The sequence below is a fragment of the Chiroxiphia lanceolata genome, chromosome 3 (assembly GCF_009829145.1).
Source record: "Chiroxiphia lanceolata isolate bChiLan1 chromosome 3, bChiLan1.pri, whole genome shotgun sequence".
Taxonomy (NCBI): Eukaryota; Metazoa; Chordata; class Aves; order Passeriformes; family Pipridae; genus Chiroxiphia; species Chiroxiphia lanceolata.
Genome location: NC_045639.1, coordinates 91,750,834 through 91,776,849, shown reverse-complemented (window position 1 = coordinate 91,776,849; position 26,016 = coordinate 91,750,834). Strand labels below are relative to the sequence as shown.

At 35.7% G+C, this 26,016-nt stretch overlaps 1 protein-coding gene across 31 annotated transcripts in view; it reads right to left on the bottom strand.

Moving 5' to 3' along the window:
- The window catches only part of DST (dystonin), a 306,991-nt gene that overhangs the window by 34,998 nt on the left and 245,977 nt on the right, over positions 1-26,016 (bottom strand). For all 31 annotated transcript variants that reach the window (XM_032682528.1, XM_032682533.1, XM_032682525.1 and 28 more), the window contains 15 exons: positions 25,053-25,294; positions 23,789-23,995; positions 19,996-20,115; positions 19,713-19,820; positions 17,745-17,963; positions 14,591-14,794; positions 11,517-11,748; positions 10,939-11,165; positions 10,110-10,232; positions 9,269-9,370; positions 7,126-7,227; positions 6,054-6,227; positions 5,125-5,280; positions 2,714-2,911; positions 2,078-2,206 (listed from right to left, as the gene is read on the bottom strand). In XM_032682528.1, coding sequence (XP_032538419.1) covers positions 2,078-2,206; positions 2,714-2,911; positions 5,125-5,280; positions 6,054-6,227; positions 7,126-7,227; positions 9,269-9,370; positions 10,110-10,232; positions 10,939-11,165; positions 11,517-11,748; positions 14,591-14,794; positions 17,745-17,963; positions 19,713-19,820; positions 19,996-20,115; positions 23,789-23,995; positions 25,053-25,294 — 2,543 coding nt within the window. The remainder of the gene's footprint in view (positions 1-2,077; positions 2,207-2,713; positions 2,912-5,124; positions 5,281-6,053; positions 6,228-7,125; positions 7,228-9,268; positions 9,371-10,109; positions 10,233-10,938; positions 11,166-11,516; positions 11,749-14,590; positions 14,795-17,744; positions 17,964-19,712; positions 19,821-19,995; positions 20,116-23,788; positions 23,996-25,052; positions 25,295-26,016) is intronic.

The window sequence follows — 26,016 nt, the reverse complement described above, 5'->3', positions numbered from 1 at the left end:
CAAGAACCCCTCAGAAGTAAACACAAGAAGCACAGCACAGGTGAGACAAGGCAAGGCAGGCGTGGTTCCAAACACAGGGGCTGGGCTCAGCCTGACACAACAGCCCATTACAGTTGTTAATTTTGCAGTACAGTCACACTCTCCAAAGGCCAGAAGCAATTAAAGTTATTTTCAGGAAGAAACTGAGAACAATGATTGTTTTAAGAAAAGGAGAGGGATGTTCTGAGCAGCACTGGGACAGATAAAAAGGCTTCTTTTTAAGCCTATTTCCTACTGGTGCCCTGTAACGTCTCTTCATATCTTCTGTTTTCCTGGAGTTGCCTTAGCTGGAAATGCAGCCCAATCTCAACTCCATTTGTGAGCTAATTGTGGTTGAGGGATCTTTTATTCATATCCGTAGAAACAGGTCTTATACACAACAAGATGGTTCATAACTTTATTTCCAAAGAGAAACAAATCAAAACATAGTGCAAAACTTCCTCCTTCAGTTTCACGTCAGAAATGGTTTGTATCACTTAGGACCAAGTTTGAATTTGGAACTTATGATGACCAGTAGTCAACATGACACTGGCCTCAACATTTCAGCCACAAAAAAATAAAAGAGGGAGAGAGAACTAACACATATATGCACATAAGTTTAACTAAAGGAAAATCAAGTTCTTTATTTTAAAGGTTGGTAACAGCCAATGCCTGAAGTTATACGATGGCCACCAGTATAGTAACAATCTGTTACAGTGTTCATGTACAGTTAGGGAATGATTGTACATCTAAAATACATATTACTGGGAACAGACAGACTTGGTCCAAATATAATACTACATTCAGTTTAAAGGTCCTTTAACTAATCAGTCTGTAAGCATTGTAGGTATAGAACGTTTGCATAGCAAAAGAATATAGTAAAGAAAATCCTGAAGCTTTCAATGGAAAAATTTTGGGTCCTGATCTAAGTCCAGGATGAAAAAAGCAAAGGGAATTACAAAGGGAATTGTAATTATATCCCACCCTCACAGGGGATAAAAAAAAAAAAAGCTCTTTTCTTCCTTTTTTTTTTCCTTTAAGACAAAAAGAGAAGGATCAGGGGGGTTCAAAAGCACAGGATTATTTCTGTGTTTTGATCTAGCTTCCTGTTATAACTGATTTTAAAACTGTAAATTAAGTTTCTTTCTCAATTATAGTTACTGGCAAATTTTGGCAGAAAAAGAGGAAGGAAAAAAATGTGCTCCATGTTGGTGAGCAATGACCTTTAGCATCATTCCAAAATAAAATCTTATTTTTAATGCTTTGACAATGTAGCATTCTAATGGAAACTGTGTCAGGTATATTCGAGTTCAAGGACAGTTCAGTAAATACCACTGTTACATCTGAGCCAGGAGTTCAGAAGTTTAGATCACCAGAAGTTTATATCCTGGCCTAATGGCATAGCATGATTTTACATAAATGGAGCACTATGAACCACCTTCCTTTGAGTTAAGAGATCAAGTTTAAGAGTCTTTTTTTAAGCTCTATGGTTCTATGGGAGCAGAGAAATCCATAGAATATTTCTTAAAGAGAAAGAAAGGGAATAATTCAGGCATCCTGGTCAGTTCGACATTTCTAGTTAAAGCACAGGCTCTATGAGCCAGTAGCCCTTCTTACTTCTATGCTAATGATGTCAGCTGTGGTTAGGTAAGGAATAAAGGATCAAGTCTCTTAAGTCAAGGTTTAATAAATGTGGGCCGCTTTTAGGTTCATCTTCAAATCTTAGAAAAAGCATTAATTTACTTATGGGGTCAGAAGAGAAAAGAAAAGAAATCACTGAAAAATCTGCAAACATCTTCTGTTTTTCTTTCCAAGAATAAGGATGCAAAAGCTATTTTATTTGTCTCAACACGATTAATGGTTCAGCTTTGGGCATATGTCCCAATAGACTACTAAACTACACCGGAAATAAGTGCTGTTTTGAAGGTTATTAAATTTTTATAAGATACTGTACAGACATGGTGATATATAGAACGTGCTCCATATGTACCAAAAACACTCTTGAAAGATGGTTAGTTCTGAAATACAAATTGCAAAGCATTCTAATACTGATACTTACCATATGTGCATTAAGCTGCTCTCTTGCTGTTTCTGGTAAGCCTCCAACAGGTTTTGATGCCAACAGCTGACGTTCAGTATCTGTCAGCCATTGCTGCAGATCTTCAACTTCCCCATGGAAACCTTGTGCCTAAATTACACCATATCATTTTAGACCTTACTTAGAATGTTCTCCATTCTAATACCAGCTTAGGTGCATAAGTAGACTGGCAACAGATTTATTCAGATATTTGTAATGATCAAATGAAACGAAAGGGGAAGAAAAAAAAAAAAGAAAAAAGCAGACCAAAATATAAACTAGCTCGATTCAATCTGAAGGATAAAACCAAAAAACATGGAAATCTTGAAAGTAAGCTAAATGACCTACTGTGAGACCAATGTTTTCCCTGAATAATATACCAATACAGAAATTTCACCCTTTAAAAACATGTAGACCAAAAGCTGAAGTCTTGTTTCAGCAATAAAAGAGACAGAGGCCAGCTGCAGAAGATACAGCTGGATTCAAACATTCTCCAAATTCAGGGGTGTCTGCATTACGGTTTTGATTTAGGTAAACTTCTAATACGTGCATCTATGTATTTCATGTAAAAAGACACTTTTTCTGAGTTATTTCTATATTTGATCATTTCCTGTTCACCTGGATCAAGGCACTGTCCAGCTGCTGTTTCCTTTGTTCTGTTTTTTCCAACAAGTTTTGCCAGCGCTGATTCAGGAGTTCCAACTTGCTCCGTAAATTACTTGCTTCTTCAACAGCACTCGACTCAATCAGGTCATTTCCTGCTTTTTTAACAGCTTCCACAGTAGACTGATGAGCTAAAACATCATTTTGTAGCACCTACAATTGTAATACAGCATGTATCACTGGCCATGTTGGTAAATTACTGAATGAAGGCAATCACAGTGACTGAACTAGTTGCAGTCCACTGACAACAGTTTAACATCAGCACAGGTATTAGCAATGAAAGCTAATAACTAAGGCCTCATCAATCAAAAGCACTAAAAGGACCGTTCTGCCAAAATGCCAAAGTTTATTTTTGTATCTTGGAAAAAATAATATATTCCCTCTGAATATACATGTTTCTGAAATTATCAAAGGTTTCTAGTAGCCCTAGGGAACAGTTATTTCTTCACTTTACTTAAGTTATGACATGCTTTTCTTTAATATGATTTTTCTTTGAATACTATGTGCCCACTGTGCTCTACAACAACCTGACTGCCGCAATATCTTTTTATGCATTTCATGGCTCACTTCACATGAGTCAGGGTACTAGGACACTTGAGCTGTGCTAAAATCTGGGGAATGGTTGTAGTACTAACACCACACGAGCTTTTCCGTCTGCTTAAAAACCCGTTATCACCAATCATAGTAAAAGCACACAAGGCAAAAAGGACATTTGGGAAACAAATCCTGTTTTCAAAAGGACAGGGGAGGAAAAGAAGGCTTTAATATAGAAAAAAAAGAACAGAAAGAGGAAAATAAATAAGAAAAATGTTTGGGAAGGGAATGGTAAACCCTATCTAAGAAATTCAAGTTCATGACTACTAACTTCTATTGGGTCTGACTCAAACTTACCTCAAATGCTAGCATATGGAAAAAATACAAAGCTAAATACAAAGGAATTGTAAAATAAACTATATACAGCACATAATGAAACAGCAAATCACAAGTAGCCCTTGAATACAAAATACCCATCACATTTACTTTAATTCTTTTAAGCTAAGCACTAGAAGATTATTATTATTTTATTCTCCTAATGGTGAAAAAAGGGATATTCACAGAAGCAGACGCATCTTTATCCCTTCCTTCCTGCTGAGACTCACTAAGAACAAGGTCTATTCTTTCCGAAGTTATTCAAGGGATGGATGTTTTTCCAGGCTACCACAGGATGCACTACTGTGTGAACTTTCTAACCTATAAACTCTGTATTATGAAAAGGAAGTAGATTCATTCATGTGTTTGCTGAAGTCCTTCATCACAGACATAAATGATGTCTGGATGCTTCTTCACTAGTAAAACACTTCCATTAGGTACAAATATAAAAGGTTCATGGAGCAGAACCTGGTTTTGTAATCCTATTTACTTTGTTTTGAAAGGGCCTGTTTGTAACAGTAGTCACATAGGCCATGTAGATATTGTGCTCTGCTCAAATTCCAACTAACCACACATAAGCCTTCAGAAGCTGCATAACTGCATTAACACAGACAATGAAAATACCTTAATTATCTGTGTACTGTCAATTTCAATCAGTTCTTTCAAAATCCAAAATGAACTCTGAATACTTTTCACATCGTATGCAGGCCAAAAATTAAATGGCAGATTTAAAAGGAGGGGCTATATGAGGTTAGATCAAAATCCTCAAACCTAGAAAGAATACACCATCATGGAGCGCAGTGTCATACAAAGAGGCAGGGAAGATCTCTCGCTCCTGGGAGATACTCTTCAAAACAAAGAAATAGTGGAAGCATTCTTCCATGGGTTCCAAAGTCACAGTGAGGAGTAAAAATACTAAACCAAAAAACTAAAAAGTTAATCCTACATTGTAAGTAACAAAGAAAAAAAGATGAGGGGTTTAGAGATTTTCATAGAAGCATTCTCAGTGTTAGCTGGACCCAACTGACATACAATTCTGCTGAATTCAGAACAACAAATGGCTACGTTCTGAGAAGGAAGAAAGAACCAGAGATCTGCAACAGTTGTGCAGTTTGTGAAACCTGGCTTAAACAAAAATAATCAAAGAGTGTATTGCTTCATGGAGAGTAGCAGGTGCAGTAACTTTTGAGTTACCTAGGTCAAATGAAGGTGATTAGAGGTGGAGACTGGGGTGAGCAGCTCTTTTTTGGCTAAAACCTATGCCACTTGCATAGCATATGCAAGAAAGGAAGGAATGTGGAGGAGTAAGAGGAAAGATGCTATTTATTCCAAGCCTGCATTTCAGCTATAATCCACATCTTGGAAATTTACGTAGAGAATTATCAAGTTTTACAAGACTCATCCCGAAGATAAATATCAAAAGAACATTTCAGTTAATATTCATTATAATTACATACATGATGTTTGGCAAGTTCAATTTCAATAGCCTTGGGGTCTCCACCCACGGGTTTCTGTTCATTCAGCAGGTCTTCTGTATGTGTCAGCCATGTCAGTAACTCGTCCAGGGCATGCTGGAACTGCCCCAAGGCTAACAAGGCACCTTCCAGCTTGTGCTATAGTAAAAATAAAATTTACCATAAAATAGTTTCACAGTGCTATTGAATTGTCTTATATTACCATTAGTCACCATAATCCAGAGCAGAGTCCATGCATATGATAGCATAAAAACCAGGGAGAAACAGTTATCCAGCACAAGCAACTGCTTTACAACTAAAACTGGGTTGGCAATTCCACTGTAAAGCCTTACATTCCAGGCTTAAATTCCTGACATTGGAAGAAGCCATGCAACTAGGGCAGAGTTAAGTTTGAAGGTTCTCTCATCAGGTATGTCAGTAGTTTTTCATCACTAAAACATAATTTCAATATAAATGCAATTCAGTGCACGATCTTTTTAAAATCTTTTCTTTGTCATGGAATGATTCAGTTTAGAAAAAACAGTACACTACAAAGCACTGCATCTTTAAATCTCTCAGTTGGATAATATATGGAAAGAACACTGAAATAGTTAAATATTAAGTTGTTGGGGTTTTTTTCAAGTGCTCAGTTCAGCAGCTAATATTAGTTTTGCCCATATAAACATGTTTTCAACTGCTACGAAACAAAATAATAATGATTCAATGGGCAGTGCTGATAGAGAATTTAAAAAGGGTTTTTTTAAAAAAACCATAAAAACTCCTCAATGAATTGTAAAATTCAAATTCTATTACATATAGTTCTGTAATTTCCAAACTAAAAGGAATGTGTAAATATAAACACTATACATAACAAAGATCTTTTTGCAGAAATCTGAGTCATGAATAAAGCCCCCACCTCCAAGCATATTTACCTGTCTACTTATAATTTTTTCTTCTAGACTGTCCCACAATATTTTGAGCTCTGAAAGAGGGTCTTGAACCGTGTGCTTGTCACTCTCCTGTGTTACCTTCTTCAGCAATAGTTCTGCCTGATGGTTTAGTCTTTCCATTTCTATCTGCTGCTGATAAGCTTCTGTCTTAAATTGCTATGGTAAATAGAAAAAGAATACAAATAAATGTATCACAAGCAATTCTATAATTCTATGTTCTAGCTCTTGTGACTGTAATGGGATAATGCTTTAAACTTCAAATGGAATTATTCTTCAAAAGAACTGAAAGCAATTTTCCTTTACTAGAACACCCTCTTGTACACATAACTTGTGCAGCAGTCTGAATACAACCTGCACACATATGTTTTTCCGAACTATGTAAGGTTATGATTCATTTGAAGTTACACCATAAAATAGATAAAACGACCTACCCACAGCCAACAAAATCTACAAGTGAGCAACAAAACCAAGAACATTCTCTGATTGTTATACATCCCTGCTTTTTAAATACAGCATAACAGCCTACCAATGTCAGAGGCATATTCAGTCACAGATCCAGACCCATGCAGATAGGTTTCTAAGTTAGCCTGAAAATTTTATTTTCACCTTACTCATGTACTGGGAATGTCATGACCTGTGTGAGCATTTAGATAAAGCCTATAATGGCAGAAGCAAAGCTTTGGAGGCATTTGCTTAGAGCCTCAAAGAATCTGTCTCATTAGAAACTAGAAAACATAAAGGTCATAGCAAAAGAACCCTGTACATAATAACCTTATAGCTTTTGAAAGAGAATGAATGATGCCAAAAGTATTTCTGGGCTATCAGATTGTATTAAAAAATAAAATGGTAGTTTCACCAAAATTTGGAATAGATTTTAAAATTAAGCACATTTTAAAATGAAAAGTTTGCAATGAAATATTCGGAAATTTTCACAGAGATTCTTTTTTAGCAGAAATTGAAAATGAAAATTGCTTTTGACCCTCGAAAAATACTAAACAACACAGATAAATGCATACAGATATAAATATAAAAGAAATAAATCACTAGTTCATACCTTAAGTTCCTCAGTTTGCTGCTTCACTGTCTCCAGATCTGTTCCAACTGGGGACATCGACGCTAACTTGCTGCCAGCAATGTCTACCCAGTCAAATAGTGCCTGAAAATCACAGAAGGAAATTCAAGTCTGAGCAGAGAAATACTGTCATGTTTGAAAGTTGTATTAAGTAAAACATCAGAACTTTTTTTTTCATTCCAGAGAAGGTATTGCTGTGCTCTTTAAAAGAAAATAACTTTCTCAGCAAAAACATTTCTTTTGCAATACAATAGAACAAATGTCAAGTATCCATGTAACAATTACAGGAATGTACAAGCTGCAAGACTGAATGTACAAGCTCCTGCTTCTATTAGCAGCAACATTCTCACAGAATTATTCCTGCTGAGTTGCACTCTACTTCTTGTGTAAAATCTGCAATTTTTATGAATACCCTAGAAGGTAAATACAAGACAACTCTGTTCTGCAGTTGTTTGGAGTGAAAACGGAAGGTGATAGATAACATGCCTTAAATGAGGATTACAAGCAAACTGTTTTTGAAGAATGTTATTTGTGTAAGAAACATGGAACTACGCATTCAGTATATATTAGGTGGTGAAGGACCATAACTGAGCTAGAATGAATCTCCATAGGATAATGCAGTTATAACTTAAAAAAATAAGTGACATCTCCCCAGTTCTGATGCTTTGTGGCTATTTCTTTCGCTCCTGATACAGTGCAGAACCCCAAGAATATTTCACATAGATTAAGAACAGCTGCATCAATCTGCGTAATTGCACAGGATAAAAACCACCTCTGCTAGGCCCTTTTCCTCCTGCCTATTATGTGTAGAGATATCATTATGAAGAAAGGCTTAGGACAACTTGTTGAACTTGCCCACTGCTACACATCTCCCTGAGAAAAGGAGAACTAACCCCAACACACTCAACACGATGAGGCAGCTGCAGTTAACAATATGTCCACAATACTTTTCATATTGTCTATTGAAATGAGTGCAAGACAGCACTTAAATTCAGTTCTTGCAAAGTACCAAGCTTGTAGGATGTACAATGTACAGTCAAAGGAAATAGAAAGCACTTAAACCAATGGCTATTTTCCTAATTGTCTAGTCAATCTCTGCACAGTATGAACATGGGAGAACTTGGAGAAAAATACTAAGTGAGGATGCACTGCAAAACAGGCACGTTGCACTATTTTAAGCAGTGTTCTGCTGCTTGATCTGCACCAAATACAGAAGTAACTGCTCTCAGTGTCATGTGAAATTTAATTTTAACGATTTTAATGAACCAAACAAGACAGTAATTTCACCAAGAAAAAAAAAAAAAAAACATCAAAAAAACTCCAGCAGCTCATAAAGAGAAAAGACATAGAATCAAAGAATAATTTGGGCTGGAAGACCTTTAAAGGTCATCTAGTCCAACCCCCCCTTGTGATTTTTTTTAAACTTCATCAGTTGTAGGAAGTACAATCTACAAGACATCTTAAAAAAACTGAAAAACTGCTGGAAAATTTACCTACAGATTTAAATCATCTTCTAAAGTATTGTGATAGGATAAATTATACTGAGTATAATGGTCCAGCAACATTATGTTAATAATATTTTATGTTTAAAATATAGAAACTTGACTAGTTGACCTACAAAAGAAGTGGAATAAAATTCAAGTCCTTTAACCGTCCTCCATTCAAAAAAAAAAAAATAGCAGCAAGCTAGAATATGGACTTGTAATCTGTTCCTTTCAGATCATGAAGATGTGTCACAACTTCAACTTGCATAGCATATGAAGCACTAACTATCACAAGAAAATGTGAGCAGGATTACTAAGAATGTGTGCTCTCAAAAACCCTCTGCTCTTATCAATAAACAAGGAGACATTAATTTTTAATCTAAACACAGTGCAATATACGGACATGAAGAAAATACACGTGAAGAAAACAACCCAGCAGATTTATTCTTTAATGCAAAACCCTCCCCAACAAAATAACCCCAACCAATCTTGAGAAAAAATACCTGCCTCCTGAAGAAAATAGTCACTACAATCAGAGTGATACATTACGTGTCACCTACCTAATCACATAACGTTTTTTACTACAACCACATTAAATAGCATTGACTCAAGACTGGGTTAGGTATATCACATCATCTTACCTGCAGTCCATCTTGGTATTGAACAGCTGCCTGCATAGCTTCAGCAAGCTTATCAACCCGTTCTTTCCATGTTTTGTTTAGGGCATCCCAGGCAGAATTCAGCTGCAAGTAAGTGCAATTTAGTCCCATGGACAAAAGAATTTTACCACTGTATAATTACCATTTACTAATTCTTCACTGATCAATAACACTAATTAACTGAGCATGAATAGTTCGTATTCATTCCATACTAATGTTCTTGTTCTCCCTATCACTGCATATCTAGTTTCTTTCAGAATTCACTAGAGGTTCTGGATTACAAAAGCTCTAACCTTCAATACTGATTGAATATTTTTATTAACATAGAAATGATAGTTAAGAGAGGAAATCCTACTAAATCATTTAGAGTTGCATCATTATAATAAAAGTAGCTTAAAAGAATAATACATTGCAGAACACTAGAAAAATTAAAAGTACTTTGTAGTCATCCAAACAAGATTGTCTCGGTTAAGATATCTCACTGGGCATAAACCAGATGTATCCGAAATTTATTCCAGCATTACTTTTGCAAGAAATAGTCATCTACCATATTAATCAGTGAGTATTTAAAAAAAAAATCTTTTACAGAAAAATCAATGTCTTTTACTAAAAATCAATGAAATAAAACAGTCAGTACATTCTAATCTTATCTAAGATTCATTTACTCAAAAGGCAAACCCTACTTTACCATAAGAACTTCAGGGTGTCTCACTTTTGCCACAAAATTTTTATTTTCAAAATTTGTTGGGGGCATGGGGAATATACCAATTTCAGCTGAACAAGCATCTCACGTAACAGACCTAAGCATATGCATTTCCCATACCTCATCTATACTCTTGTTTACAATAGGTTTGTCAGGCTCTCCACAAGCAGCTCTAAGTTCAGAGCCAAGGCTCACAACTGTTTCTAATTCTTCTTGTAGTCCATCAATTTCTTCTTTAGCAGCCTACAAAGAGAAAAAAATCCAACACTGCTATTACTAAATTTAATAATCTATGTACAACTTGCTTTCAAGATAAAACACAGCAGAATTCCACCTTTGTTTTCTTTCAGGTCGCTTGGACTTACAGTTGGACGCTTAAAATACAAGCATCCCTTTGAAGTATCAGAGTGAAATCAGCTGACATCAGTCTAAATTGTAACAATGGCTTATGATATCATTTTGCAGGAGATGGAAAAAATAAACAGGAAGTTTTAAATTAGATTTCTTTAATCAGAGTGTCTTCTTTGTCAGAGGTTATCATTCAACCTTTAAATCTTTAACTATCAGCATAAGTAATTACAGGCTTAGAGGATAATTCATAGAGTATAATACATTTGTACACCTTTCATTTAGATGTTACAGAGTACTCAAGGAATCTAAAGTATGTATAACTTTTAAGAGTCTTGGTGACATGGTTATTATACATATGTTTATAAACAAATAAGGAAATATAACAGCAAGCACATGTTGCATGCTTATTGCAATTAAGCACTGATACATGTTATTTACTGTAGACTCTTGAGATACCATTATTGTAAATTTCTACACAATTATCCCTCTTGGTCTCTAACAAATAACATATCCTCCTATGGTATTTCATAGTAATTCTGTTTTTCATCTGCATACCATAAATAAAGTACTTCAAATGAACAAATTACTTTCTACTGACCTCTGCAGCTTCTTGCTGTTGCTTGACTACAGATGGGTCAACTCCAGGTCCCTCCAGTTCTCGAATAAAGTCCTGAGTATCTTTAATAGTAGCTACAAGAGCCATATGATCACACCAAAACTTTTCAGCTAGTTCCATTACATCCAACAGTTTGGCCTCCCTTTCCTCAGTCAAAGTCTGGATGTCTTCCCAAACTAGGACCATTTGGTCCAGTTTATCTTGAACAGCTAAACAACAAAGGAACTAGATTACTACCTTGGCAAATAATTCTTGGTCATAAATCTCTCTCTAGTTCTACAGCAGAAACATATGTGTACATTTTTAAATTTAGACTCTAAAATTGTTTCTTTATAGGACTCCTTATAACGTTAAGTGGAAACAAACACTATGGCCTTTAAAAATAAAACAAAGGTCATATCCACAATTAATTATTTTAAATGAATGCTTTGCTTTTATAAATCTTTAGCAGCTTCTCCAGAAGAACACATTCCCCAGATTAGTGGTCATCAGAAATGAAGAATTTTATATGCTGCAGCTTACTGCATTTCCACTACGTGAAAGTTTCCTCAGTCTACTACCTTTAGCAGATATATCCTTATCAGTGCCTTCTGAGCGAGCAATCATTTCCTCCCCTCTCTGTTTAAGCGTCTCATACACTGGCTGAAGTTTTTCCAGATCCACAGATACATTCTTATTTTCACTGATTTGCTCTTTAATCTTCTCAACCTCTGCCGAGATTGAAGGTGGCTGCCTCAGACGTTCAGCTATGCGTTTCAGACTCTCAAGAGTTGGATCTATCTTGTCATGAAACTGGGAGGGGGGTAAAGGACAGAAAGAAGTGGAAGAGAAGTTAGAAAAAAAAACCCCAAACACGAAAAATGGCATCTGAAATTCTCTTGGAAAAAGGTACTTTAAAATTATCATCTCTATCAAACATATATATGTGCAACTTACAATGCCCCCCTCCTGGCTCTGTTAATACGTAAATTGCAAAAATAACCTTGCAAAATGGTACCTGCTGTCAAATTTAAGAATTTTACTATTAAGTTGGTGTTCAGTCCTGAGACACTTCCTCTGAACTACAGCAGAATCTACTTGTACTTAGTCCTGTGTAATTCATAAAGTAGTGGTAGCTTATTTTAGGGAGAAATGGCTTTCTGATTTCATCATTTAGAAAGATATTTACCTTACAATTAAATACATACATTTTCCTGTTACAACCAACATACCATCGATTAGGGCTTGATATGTGAGATCATTCAAAAAGACATTTCTTAGTGGACAGGTAGTGTTTGCTCGTGCAGTAAAGGTATGTGACCTTCTGAAACTGAAAGCACACAATAGTGTACATAGGATATTCATCCATGTTTGACTGAGCCCAGGTAGGTGCTCAGAAACTGAATTACAGCTGTGTTAATATGGTTCAAACTCTGGCATAGGTCCAAAGTTAGCCTTTACTAATATGCTTTTGGATTCACAGAGATTCCTAAAATCTCACACCACCATGCCCCTTTTCGAATTAAAGAAATCCATAAATCGCGGGTGCATTTAATGACCCTCCAGGATCTACAAAAAGCACTCCTGACAACACTTGGGAAAGGTGCTAGAAAGAGCACAGCAAAACAAGATTACCTTATGTGAACAAATAGCTACATCCCTTCTATTCAAAGGAACATAGGCGATATAAATGTAATTACTTTTTCCCACCACACAACCCACTTCAAATCAGACTTTGTGACTAATGTTATGGCACTCAGTGTTTTTGTTAGAAGTGTGAATGTCATACGAGCCAGCAAAATGTGTTTTGAAAGATAAGTAGCCTTCCCACATTCAAGACTTCTGAAAAACTGATTCTGGCAACAAAACCTTACAAAAATTATAAAAACTGAAATTAAATTGGCAATATTTAGGTCTAATTTTAAGACATATATTATATTTTTAAGTTGTCAGTGCATTCAGTGGCCCTCCTTGTACTCAAGCTCAATGAATGAGACAGTGTTTTAGAACTTAAAAGGAAGAAAATTCTACCTCAATATGTTATTATGCCCTTCTGTTGATACATAATGCAATTTAATATAATTTAAAACCTGAAGAGTTAAATAATTATTTTTCAAGGAATGTCTAGACAAACATTGACACAGACATCATAGTACAGAGCTGTGATAATATATATTTATGTATCTTAATAAAAAAAGAAGATTATATATAATTACATTCTGTAGACATTACAATGTTTTGCTTTGCCATTTGCATATACATTTAGGTATATAAAATGAACCATAAAGTACTGCATAAATAATTAAGTATTTTCTCAACATCTGATTATATTTTAGGTGTTACCAAAGAATGCATTTCTAATTCTTGCTTTCTGTACTTAGCCAGTATGTTGATGTCTATCACATACAAAACAGGGACTCGAATACTAAGTAAATATCTTGATTTTCAAATAGGCAGCTCCAAATATGGGGAGGACTAAGCATTTCCGACATAGAAAAACACAGGATCTAAATAATCGGGCATCTTTCAGAGGTATGAATAAGGGTTGTTTAAAATGTATATACATTTTATATATATATACATATATGTGTATATATCCATATGTTATATACATATAACCAGTTCAAAAGCAGGATGACATGTGATGTCACTTATTTTTGCCTCACATTCTTAAACTCAGTCTCCAGGGGCTAGGAATCTGACATTAAGTATAACGACCTGACAAAAATTATTTACAATGTAGACTTGATAAGCACTTCGAGGTGTATTTCTTTATTTAGTATTTAAGATCTTAAGAGAATATAGCACTTAATTTCCAGTGAACAGGGAAAAAAGGGGAATTTTCTATTAAAACACCAGTATAAAACAAAGTATTTTTATTCAGGTTTTTGTATGGGTTTATGTACAAAGTTTTACCAAGTTCTTTTCTGAAATTTGGGGTTGAGTAAAAGAAGTTCAGTGTGGATTTAATGGCAATTAACCCAAAAATTAACAGTCGCTAGAGTGCAACACCTGACAATCCTCTATTTAGGTTCATTTCATAGGGTGGTGAAGCTATGAAATGAAGATGCTACATTTGTGGACCTGACCAGAATTTTATGCTGATGATGTTTTGTGAAGTCTGACTTTGCTCGTAATACTTTTCTGTAACAGTTTCAGTGTATATTACATTAAGTTCCTTTGGGTCTGCAGTGAAGAGCATATGCTATTAACACTGCTAAACTACCCTCTAGTTCCACTGGTAACTCTCTGCTAACTTCAGTTGCCTATTTCTAGAAATAACTGTACTCAAATTAACTGATCAAAAGTGACATTCATTTAAAAATTAAGCATCAGCTACTAACAGACCAGTAAGAGAACACAAAAGTGAAAATAAAATCCCACATTTTTAGACTTCTTGATTTTTTACTTCAAAATTAAGTAGCAATAACATTTTTCAGTTGCTACAAAGTCATAATACTGACCAATATATAAAATTATAACCTCTCAAGAAATAGAAAAATCAATGCCATTAGCTGTGACATGAACATTTGCAGGCCATTAGGTTGAAAAATCCAGGTGAAGCAGCAGTTTAGTCTTGATATATACATATAAAATGACAATGTGTATTTTTCCATTGAATGAACCCAATTATATTTTAAACTTAAATTGATACCTGGGTACACTGAGAAATGGCTTCATCCAGTGCCAGTGCTCGCTTTTTGACATCTTCCTTGATTTTACTGTAAAGAATGTCAGCTGCCACATATTTCTCTTGGATAGAAAAACCTTCTCCTGGGCTCAGCTCCAGCAACTGAGGCCCAGTTTTGTTCATCTTATCTATATGAGGCTTGTGCTCAGCGATCAGCTCACGCAGTTGCTATAACAAATGAAACAACTTATCAGTTTCTTATGCTTGCACCACCACATTACAACTGTCCACACTTCCAACACATCCAGCTGGCAAGAAATTCTAAACAAATACCCTTCATCCTAATATAAAGCAGAAATAAAGTTAATGACTGCTTTGCCAGTGATCATTCCCATTCCAACAGAGAGCTATCCAGGCATAAAACATCAGAATTAGAGACATGCTGGAAATGCCTATGCAACACTCTGGTAGGACATATGATTACAGGTAAAATATAAGATGCTAACTATGCATGTGATGCTAACAACAGACAGTCCTCATCATATTTAGTACCTATAATAACAGAAATGGCAACAATATTCCAGACATGGGCGTAACACCACCACATGTATACTTTTCATGTTGATACTGGTCACTTGCTGCAAAGCCTTTCATTGAGGAACATCACAGAAAGAGGTACTGCATTTCAAGAAAATTAATTCAAATTATCCTTGATTTAAGAAGAGGAAACCAGCACAACAGAGAGTCAAAGAAATAAGTGAAAGGACAAAAGGACATGGAAGGGTGATCAGTAGAGGCTTATCAACCTAGTTTAGCAGTCTCTGGCCACAAGACCCCTCTGTCTTCATAACAGCGCTATTATTCTACTGACACAATGTTTAACAAGTAATTAGTAAGTGAATTAAATTTGACCTCTCATCGTCCACCCCTGAAGTCAAAACTGTGCCAAACATTGAGCAGAGGCTTGTGGAAGCGAAATGTCATAATGTGTCTTCCAACTTGTCTAAGGGTTTCAGATTTTCTTCCTTGCGCCCATAGAACTGACAAAAGGGAAAGAGTTTTTTTGTGGGAATAGCCCCATCCTTCCCTCATTTTATTTACTTTCTCATATTTTACTTCCCTTTTCAGAAAAATCCACTGTCTTGCGAGGCACTGTCCCTCTCAGTGCTGTGACTTTCATGTGTTCTATCCTACAGCCCCTGCACAGGGGTATGAGAGGCACATGCACTGTTCCTCCCAGCTGAGAGTTTGTTTAAATTAATGAAGACACAGAAAAGGGCCTATATCAGTCCCAGTGTAAATAAATTCTCTTCTCTTCAACTACGGTCCTTCCCTTAAAAAGAAATCCTGATACTGGCTTGCTTCCTTGCTCCTCCCCAGAAGAACAGAGGTTGAGAAGACTGAAAAGACAGTGACCATGATTCTTCACAGTCCAAATAGCAATGAAAATATAACCCTCCCTTGATTCTAACTACTTACTTTGAATGTAACTCTATTTGTATACCTTGCCACAAGAGAAATAATGTTGATTAGCAGGGAAAAGGTGAAACTAAGAATAGTTTTAAAGTTTTTAGAAAATAATTGCATGTGTTTTACTTCTGAGCACAGAGATGATTTGACACAAGGCCACAGGAATGGACATTTCTGGGTCCAAACCTTATGCTAATACTCTGCCCACAGCTCATTTCAAACCAAACTGACTGCATGTTACTCACACAGAATCAAGTCTATGAATTTCACAACTTGGAACAAAGATAGTCATCAGTAAATACATCAGAACAGAAATGTTAAGTTGTCAATTCACACTGAAAACGACCTTTTTCCCTTCTTCTTCTTTTTAACAGAACAATGAATGATTTGGTCTTCTCCATGATCTACTATTGGGTAAACAATTCCAGTAAACAAGTGTTTAGGAGCAGATTACATGTTAAGAGGGCCTAACATTAATCTTCTAGTTAACAAACAAATCTCAGCTAATGGCATAGCCCGGGGAAAACGCAAAAATAGAAGCTCATCTGAAAGGCCTCTCATGGAAGCAGCATGATTAAAGTAGATGAGGAACAATCCTGCAAGTAAAGCAAGCATGATATGGTTTGTGGTGACTAATCAAGATAGCTTCTAAAGCTCATGTTATATAGCTAGTCTTAACAGAACTTGTTTGTTCATTCTGGACATAATAGGAAGACAAATGAGCGAACCCAGTGTTTACCAGTACATAAGAGTGGCACATTTCATCAGCTGGTCTCAGAGTAAACAAGACTATGAAGCCAGCCTTCATCCTATCTAACTTGAGTCACTTAATTGAGGCAGCTAAAATAATCAAAGAAAAACTATGCTAGCAGGGAGAGACAGGTATCTCCAATGGCCATACAGATTTTGCATCTGCCAAAACATGCATGATTTTTTTTAACCTCAGTGGGATACATCTGATTCCATGTGATAGTAGTAGTCACTGTTGAGATATACTAATTTTTATCCCAGCTGATTGTATATCCATGTAAGAGAGCCCACACAGTGGCCAGTCTACAACACTGTTGCCTCTATTTTGTGATGTTATGGTAAACAATTATTTGTTTTAATTAGTACATAACAAACATTCTTGACATGAGAAATTATTTGGCTGGATCCAAGCAAGCAATTTTTCGCTCTCTAATTGTCCACCTTCCTGACTCAGGTAAGTGTAGTTTCAATGCTATGAACAAAATAAAAACCAAATTTTTTATATGTGCATAAGACCAACACATGTGCATATCTGTATACAGACTGTACCCCCTTTTTGTTCCTCGCTCCAACAACTCATGCCTGTTCTTTTTGTTTATGGGTTTGGTTTGTTCCAATACTGACATTAATGTGTACTTTTAAATATACTTCTTAACTAATAACTTACATGCTCAGTTCTCTCAGTACAATAGTAATTTTTTTCTCCTTTAGCCTTCTTTTATGCTTATACATCATTTGCTGCCTTCTCCAGAGACTCTTGTTTGCATGCACAGTTTCGTAAACAGTAGAGGAACGATCGAAAATATATTTACTTCGTATTATTATTTTAAATAATAGTGTTTTTTCAACAGAAGAATATCTGTTCGGATTTTAAGCATTTTGCAGAGTACTCCAGAGTTTTAGCAAATTACTTTCTGGGGTTTGACTCTTCATTTTTCAAAACTGGCAAAATACTTACCCTGTGTTCTTCTTGTTGTTGCTTTAAAGTTTCATATTCAAGGGCTGGTGCAGGAAGCTGAGAGATGATCATTTCTGTTTCAGTTAACCACGGCCAAAGTTCTTCATAAGTCTCCCAGAACTGGTTAACCAGGGACTGAGCCCGTTCCAGCTGAAGGTTTCTCTCTGAGTTCATTTGACAGACTGCATCATATTTCTGTAAGAGGCTTTCCATTTTTTTCTGTAAAGTAATATTAATAAAAAACCCCAATGTATGTTTTTTCCATGTGTCCACTACCTTCATTTCTAAACAGTCTTTGATAATCATAGCACCAATTCACAGCGAACCAAATTTTAGTTTTGATAATGTTTTTACAGTATCAGTGTTTAAAGTGGACAGAATCAATAATGTGGCAGATTAGAATTTGGCAGAGTACTTGCAAAGGATTTAGAATATATTTAATGATACTGTAATTTACAAATAATACTTTACTCATAGGGCTTCCAGTCAAGCTGCACATGATCTGACTGCAGATCTTAGCCCCGCTTCCTTACTGCAGATGCTTATCTTCAGTGACACTTGGCAGAAATTAAATTTTCCACAGCATTTCTGAATCAAAGCAGCATGAACAATACACAAAATCTGTTGGGCTGTTGGGTTTGGGGTTCTTTTTTTAATCTGGCAAGAGAATAGTTTATACTGTTGTGCTTGTAGTTCACAAACTTACAAAAGCAACCATAAAACATTATTTTCCAGGTTAGCGTATATTACTTAATGAGAATGTACTAACATTAATAACATAGATAACAGTGATAGAACTATAAGGTTTAAACATTACAAATCTACTGTATTTGGGCATGTGATGATAAAAGAAAGTTTCAACTAGCCATACATTTTTCCTGTGGAAGACTGCCCATGTTATCAAGTTTATGAAATATTATATATATGACAATGCATATAAATCCTAGCCTTGATAAAACTAGACATATAAGCAAGCCTTTGAATGTGAAGTAAAGAATTTTTTTTGGCTGAACAAGCTATTCTTTCCTTTGTTATGTCTTGCACATAAATTAAATAAAGAGATGCTATCCAGAGGACAAAATCTAGTCTAATACACAGATATACAGTATTTTTGACAAATAAAACTATTTAATAGAGACTCCCACAAAACTGCTCTCCCTTATGACTACAGTTTCATAGATAGAACTTCTCATCTATTTTAAATTCACTTAGAAGCAAATCAAATTTATTCAGAGTTCTTGTAGCAGAGAACAATTACTGAAGCATTGCTGTTCAAGGAGGGTGGTCATCGGAAGGACTAAATTTACACAACATATTCAGCCTCACCGTAATTTAGCAAAAAAATCCCAACCACACAACTAATCCTTCTTAAAGCCAACAGCCAACACAAAAAATCCATCTGTACATGTTTGCAGCCCCAACATTAGGCTCTGTGCGTGTGTGTAATAAACAAAGGCATAAGAATGCCTTTCATGGGCTGTGACAGTCAACAGGATAGAATAATCTTGGCAAGCGAGGCCTATACGGAAATTAGCAGAAATGAAAGTAAAAATTCACACTGAGGTGCACAGCCATTGAATCCAGCACAGAAACGCCCAGAGTGTCACTGACCCAAAAGAACTCAGAAGATAAACAGCCAGATTCCACACACCATCCCAGATGACTAATACCTCTTCACTCAATCATCTATAGGCTAAAATACTATTTACCACAGATGTCTAAGATGATAAATGGGGCTACAAATTAGTGTCAGGCAATGAAGCAAGTACACAGCGTTTGCTCTTTGAACACCCTGAAGGAAGGAGAGGGATACACAGCAGCATTTTCTCTAGTACTACAATCCTCTGACTAGAAGCGATTGTAATTAATGCTTTCTCATTAGTATTTCAAACAAGACATTACAGGAATAATTCTACTTATATATTGTCTGCATATCTACCACTGTAGTTGCAATTTAAGGAATTTTACCTTCATCATCTGTTTCTCTTCCTCAGTGCATGTTTTCATAATCTTATCCCCAGATTTAACAAGTTCATCTATGGTATCTTTGTGCCTTAGAATCTCCATGGTAAAAGCCTTGAAACACAAGAAAAAATGGTTAGAATAAAAAAAAATATATATGGAGCAAAAACTGGGGTTTGAAGTTCATTAATTATGATGTACTGAAAATTAAATCATGCCAGTACATTTTCTAGATGGAGAGTGTGCCGGCCAATAATTAACATGACAGTTGGAAATGCATTTCTTTTACCTTTTGAACTTGCAGCTGAGCCGTGGTCTGGTCTTGCTCAAGCCTAATATCACCCAGAGACATCAGTTTCTTTTCTGTTTCTGCAGTCCAGGCAAATTCAGCATCAGCTGCTTGATCAAACTAAATGAGGGAGACATGAATTAGTTCAGCAGTTCCATAGACATGAAATTAGAATAACTGTTTCAAAAATTTTAAAGAAGACTAGAGAGTATACTTTTGAATTGTTAGAAAGACACTGGCTCACTTTACATTTGAGGTTTTTATATAATGAAATACAAAGCCCAAAACGGTTCTGAGGGATTGTAATACAAGCATCTTAATTCATTAGAATGACAGAGCAACAGAAGCAAATACTTTTTTCCAAAGCCTACAGCTCTCCAGCAGTCATAAGAAAATAAAAAAGGGTTATAATCTCAGAATTTTAACTAGACTGTTTATTTTCATTTTATTCTACCTTCACATGTCTTTTCCATCTCTCTGTTTATTATTATTGCTAGTGTTGCAATTATCCTGAGACACAGATATTTGATGTTACCCTATTAATCTGAAGAGCTGCTTTGGTATTAAATGATCAAGGCAAAACAATCCCAGTTCAACTAAGTCAGGGCAAAAACCTCACTGAATTCAGAGAAGGCAGGACTTCATCCAAAACCAGACCTCAGATTAAATGCAAAAATTTTTTATGAGCATTTAGGTGCAGCCCATCCTTTCCTAAATGATTAATTTCTGACTACAATCACCCAACATTTAAATGTTTCAGAAATTACCTCAAAGCACTAACGTAATCAGAGGACTTAAAGGACCTGTTTCTTACTAATTGGTAAAGAAGAGCATGAAGAAGAGAGCGTGGGGATCTAAGTCTTCTGAAATCTAAGACCACATTAAAAGAAAAAAAAAATCACTCATTCTCTCTTCAGATCAAGTTTATAGGCATGCATCTTAGCATACATAATGTTGCAGCTCAACCAGGGCAGCTTTGAGCCTAAGCCATAGAGAAATATTACATGGATGTATCAGATGCACAATGTAGAAACTACTAAGAATTTATTTTTTAAATTAGTCAAAACTCTGACCCCACTGAAATTAGCTGACACTAATATGGCCCCAAGTTATTGTAAAAGTCTATCAGGACATTTTAGGTCAGAAGCTGCTACTTGTGTTTATTGATACCCACACTTTCCTCAGAAGTCTCTTTCTGAACACTCTCAGTTGCACTTGTCTTGAAATATGCTGGTCTTACGGCTGTAGACTATGACAGCCCTACTCTTTAACATAGCTGTAGTTCATTTTAGTCACTAAATCAGACTTGTCTTAGTAGTTAAACATGAGTTCCACAAAAACAAAAGAAGTGGTTCGGAGATTTCATTCTTTATGAGTCAATCTTTTTCAGCCTTTATAATCCATTTGTTACATGAAAGAACACAACATTCTTTTTCACTATATGTCATTTGTCTTTTAAAGTAAGAGAAAATAAGTTTTGTCCTAAATATTGTGACTTCCTAATATATGTATGTTCTGAAACAATCAGTACTATAAACATCAGCATGAAGCACATGTACCAGTGGTAGTTAAAGCCTGGTTTTAGAAACTAGAGTACATAACCAAGCTCTTCAGAAGCCTATCTATTTATGACATAAATGTGGAAGGTAATTTCAATTGTGTTACATGTACAAACTAACTGCAGTGTGACTGCCTGGTACACAATATTCATGGGTATGTAAGTAATATTGGAAAATATTTAACGGAAATAACAAAATCAAGGCATGACAGTGAAACTTCTAGGTTAAATAGAACCAAGAAGACACAGAACTCTAAACTCAGTTTTCTAAGGGTAATTTGTAATGCTTAAAAACAACATTAAGGAATAAAAAGCATAAAATTGGTACTCTCTGAACCCAAAATTTGAAATGTTTTCTTCCCCTTAAGCATGACAGTTACTTATAAGCCCTTCAGTCACTATGAAATGATTTACTTAATCCCATCCAGCTTAACCAAGCATAGTTCATTGTGGTACTTATTCTTCCAATGAGGAATGACTGACTTCTGAATGTGATGATGCTGTGATTTGCTCCATGAATGCTTTCTAAAGCACTCTCTATGGCTGCTTTAGAGTGAAGAACAAGTAAGCCAAAAGTAGAATATGACTTTGTGTTTCTACATAGCACTCCTTCACTAGGGGATCCCAACCAATGCTTTCAGTATTGAGAAATGAAGATTAAACCATGTAGCTAAATTTCTGTCTAAGATAAATCTATCCATCTGGGAGCATTTTGGTCAGGTAGTTAAAACCCAGGATATTGCATTAGTTCTATTAAGCCTTCCAGCTTCCATTCACAACATGAAGCACTATTAACCATCCATATAGCCTACCACATTTCTCACCTTGGGCCAGTAACATCTAGCACAAAGTCCACACTACTCCTATTAAATCCTCGTGCTCTTAGCAGCTTTGCCCTCTACCCAAAACTTCTTAATAGTACAGGTACTTGAACAAGTTGCACAGATCAAGTTTACAAAAACACTAGCTTGTCCAAAAATGCTTTTTATTTTGCATGATCTAAATGGAAAGTAGCTTATCCTTCACAGGAAGCGCACTAAGCCACCTGATACTTATTACAGGATATAGTGTATAGGAGTTTATTGTGGTGATGTGAGTTGGCTGAAGTGGAAGTTAGGGATATGCAGGATGAGGGTGCAATGTGCCCTTGCAACACTACCTAGTGGAATAGCAGCTCTGGGCTTTTCATGCCTGGACCTGAAATTGCTGAACTTGTGCTAGAGGATGCTACATACTCATGGAATTCAAAAAATCTGAAGGAGAGCCAAAATATACTCTCCTATCTCACCCTTATCCCTCACTTAAAAAAAAAAAAAAAAAAAAATCACCCTTCGTTTTTGAGGATTTGGTTAGTGAGACAAGATAATATTCATAGCAAACCCCTTAAAAAGAAACAAGAAGTTATTTTTAACCTCAGTTAGAAGAAAATCTGAATTACTGCCAGTGTCTTTTAGTCGGCTTTCGGCAAACATTGAGATTATCACACATGCTTTCTCCATGTCCTGTTACAACTGTTTATGGGAACTATTAGCAGAAATAGAAATCTCCACCAACACTTTTATGCCTGTAAACTGTAGGCAGACACTGGAAAACGATACATTTATAAGCAGGCTTAAATATGAGACTATTTAGTGATGAAATTGGAGTTCAGTTCCCAAAGTGAGAGTTTCTGTGCATGTACAGAAACCTCCACATATTAAATAACTCAGTTTTTGAGCCCCAAGAAGAAAAGCACTGTAGACAGGAATAAAAGCAATTGTTATATAAATCCTCCACTACAGCTTGAATAAGATAATCCAACTTTTAACTATGTAAAGTGCAAAGGAGCTAGACAATCAGTTGATGCTAAAAGGTGTGGCAAGCCTAGAGATATCAGTGTTGCATCCAGTAAAGTTGGCTCAGGATCTGGACCATATTTTACTTAACACAACATGATTTACAAAAGCTGTGGGCCATTCAGTTCTTAATTAAACAAACTCCCACTTAAGAAGCCACAAGATAGAGCAATTTTCGCTAAAATACTGATGTTTGCACCAACAAAGAGGCAGAGAACTACAACAGTGTACAGATTGACAGAGTTCTGGTATTCGTATCTTAAAAACGGAGTCCCATTTCATTCAAATGGGCCTTTTGCTGCTCAAGCATAACAAGTTTTGGCAACATTATTAAAGGACATCTTTCATTCAGGTACCCATGGCCAGAGACTGTTACGGCCCAAAGAACAGTTTTCAGTACCTGCTGGGATCTCAGGATGGCAGCATCAATCTCATCCACCTTCTGACAGATCGTGTCACTCACTAATCTGTAACGTTCGTTGTCCTCTGTTATCATCTTGTCAAGCCCCTCTCTGGCTCTCCACGGCACCAGTTCCAGGAAGGCACTGCCAACTTCATTCAGAGTGTCCAGTAAGCCTTTGTTGTTCTTTGCTTCTTTTTTCAGCTCCTGAAAAAGGCCATTTAAAACAATTAAACCATTTCAACATGGTAATATATGAATGGAATATACACAGTTTGCACATGTTTTCATTCTATCAACTATGAGTCAAGAACTGAAATGTTTTCCACACAAACCAAAGGGATAAATTACCATACTTATTTTCGACTGAGCTATATTAGCTTTTTGATACTGTAAGTTGTTTGACAGAAAGGTGGGTGATCCTTAATGAGAATTTTCAACATAATCTATCCTAAATGTATTTGTCCAGTCAGTAAGACTGTATGAAATTCTTTGCAATTTTGTAAGAGTTGTTAGTACTTCATGAAGCAACCAAAGAAAGTAAAACTAATGGATGGTTGCAAACTGCAACTCCATAATTAAGTAAATCACCAGCAAGTGAAATCAGCATGCATTATAGCAAAATATGAGGAATTCAAGTGATTTCTTAAATGAACAATGACTGGATCAAATTCCAAGCACATATTTACACAAAGGAATGAGTCTTTACCTGTACAGAACCCTCCCTACTGTGGTTTCATTACTTATATATATATATATATATATATATATATATATATATATATATATATATATATAAAGAAATATAATGGATTTTTTTTAAGCTTCCCCTCCTCAACATTTTCTATACTATGCAGCTTATATTACATTTTTTCTTTTTCAACAAATCTAGTTTAACAAAATCAGTAATATATTTAAAATGCTGACTTTTTTATACTTTACAGAATTTTATCCATGCCACAGCTGAAGAACCAAAATAACTCATAAGCTGTCAAACAAAGTCTTCCCAGTATTAGGCAGCTCCTTGAAAAAAACAGAAATGTTGTGCTTCTCTTGTGCTAAAAGTAAACCTCAGCCCAACTGCATAAGTGATTACAACAGATGACTCTGGAAAGGGAGTAGATTCTTAACTACTGCAGCGTTTAGTCAAATGATCTGATACTGGAATCAGTTATTCAAAAAACATTTTTATGTCAAACATAAGTTAACACATAACCTTGTTGAACCACAGAGCAATAAATATTGCACAGATTCTAAAACCTACTTTTTGTCTTTCTTGTACTTGGCTTAATTCTTCACCCTTGGGTATCTGAGTTTCATAGGAGAGTAACTCCACCTCTACTTCATCAAGCCATTTGCTGAGTTGCTCATGAGTTGAGTGCAGTTGACCTGCAAGCTGCAGAGCCTGCTCCAAAGTCTTGGATACATCAGAACTCAATTTTATAATGTCTTTGTACCTCGCTTTAATGCCTTCCAGTTTATCTTGAACGATGACCACTTCATCACCTAAAATATGAGAGGGATGTTATTTCCCATGATCACAAATATTAAAAAGAAAACAAAAAAGAAAACAAAAAAAGGCACCAAATCCCAAACCCCACATATTACAAAACCCTCAGTATTTAACTTATAAAATAACCCAAAAAACACAAGGTCGATCCTCAACTCTTTTAAATTACCCTACCATCACTAAAGTCCACAGAGCTACAAAGTTTACCTCAGTTCAGGATTTGTCCTTCTGTCTTTTTTCTGCTTTACTAAACTATTAGAAAATAAGGAGTTAGATCCAATATTTAAAACAAACGCTCGTTAAAAAAATTCCCCCTTAAATTCACAATACTTTTTTATAAAAGACAAAAAACCTTTTAAAAGGGGTATTGAAAATGTGAAGAATAAAAAAAAAAAAAATCAAACAGACTTTTCATTTCAGCAATATTTGACATCACCATACACCCTCCTTACTGTCCATTTGAAGCACAGATCAAAAGGCTAAAAGAAAAAACAACGTATTGAAATTTATTAGCCTATGTTCAGATGTCATTATAGAATATGCATAATGTCTAAGTTTGGAGAAAAGGATAACACCAGCCCCCCAAACATATGTATATCTCAAAGAGTTCAAGAACTTTAGAAGTACAGGAAAATCTGGACAGATGTTGATCTACAAACCGACACGTTGTATAGAACTGGAATGCAACTTTTCCCACAGTATTAGCTCCAGTGGACAA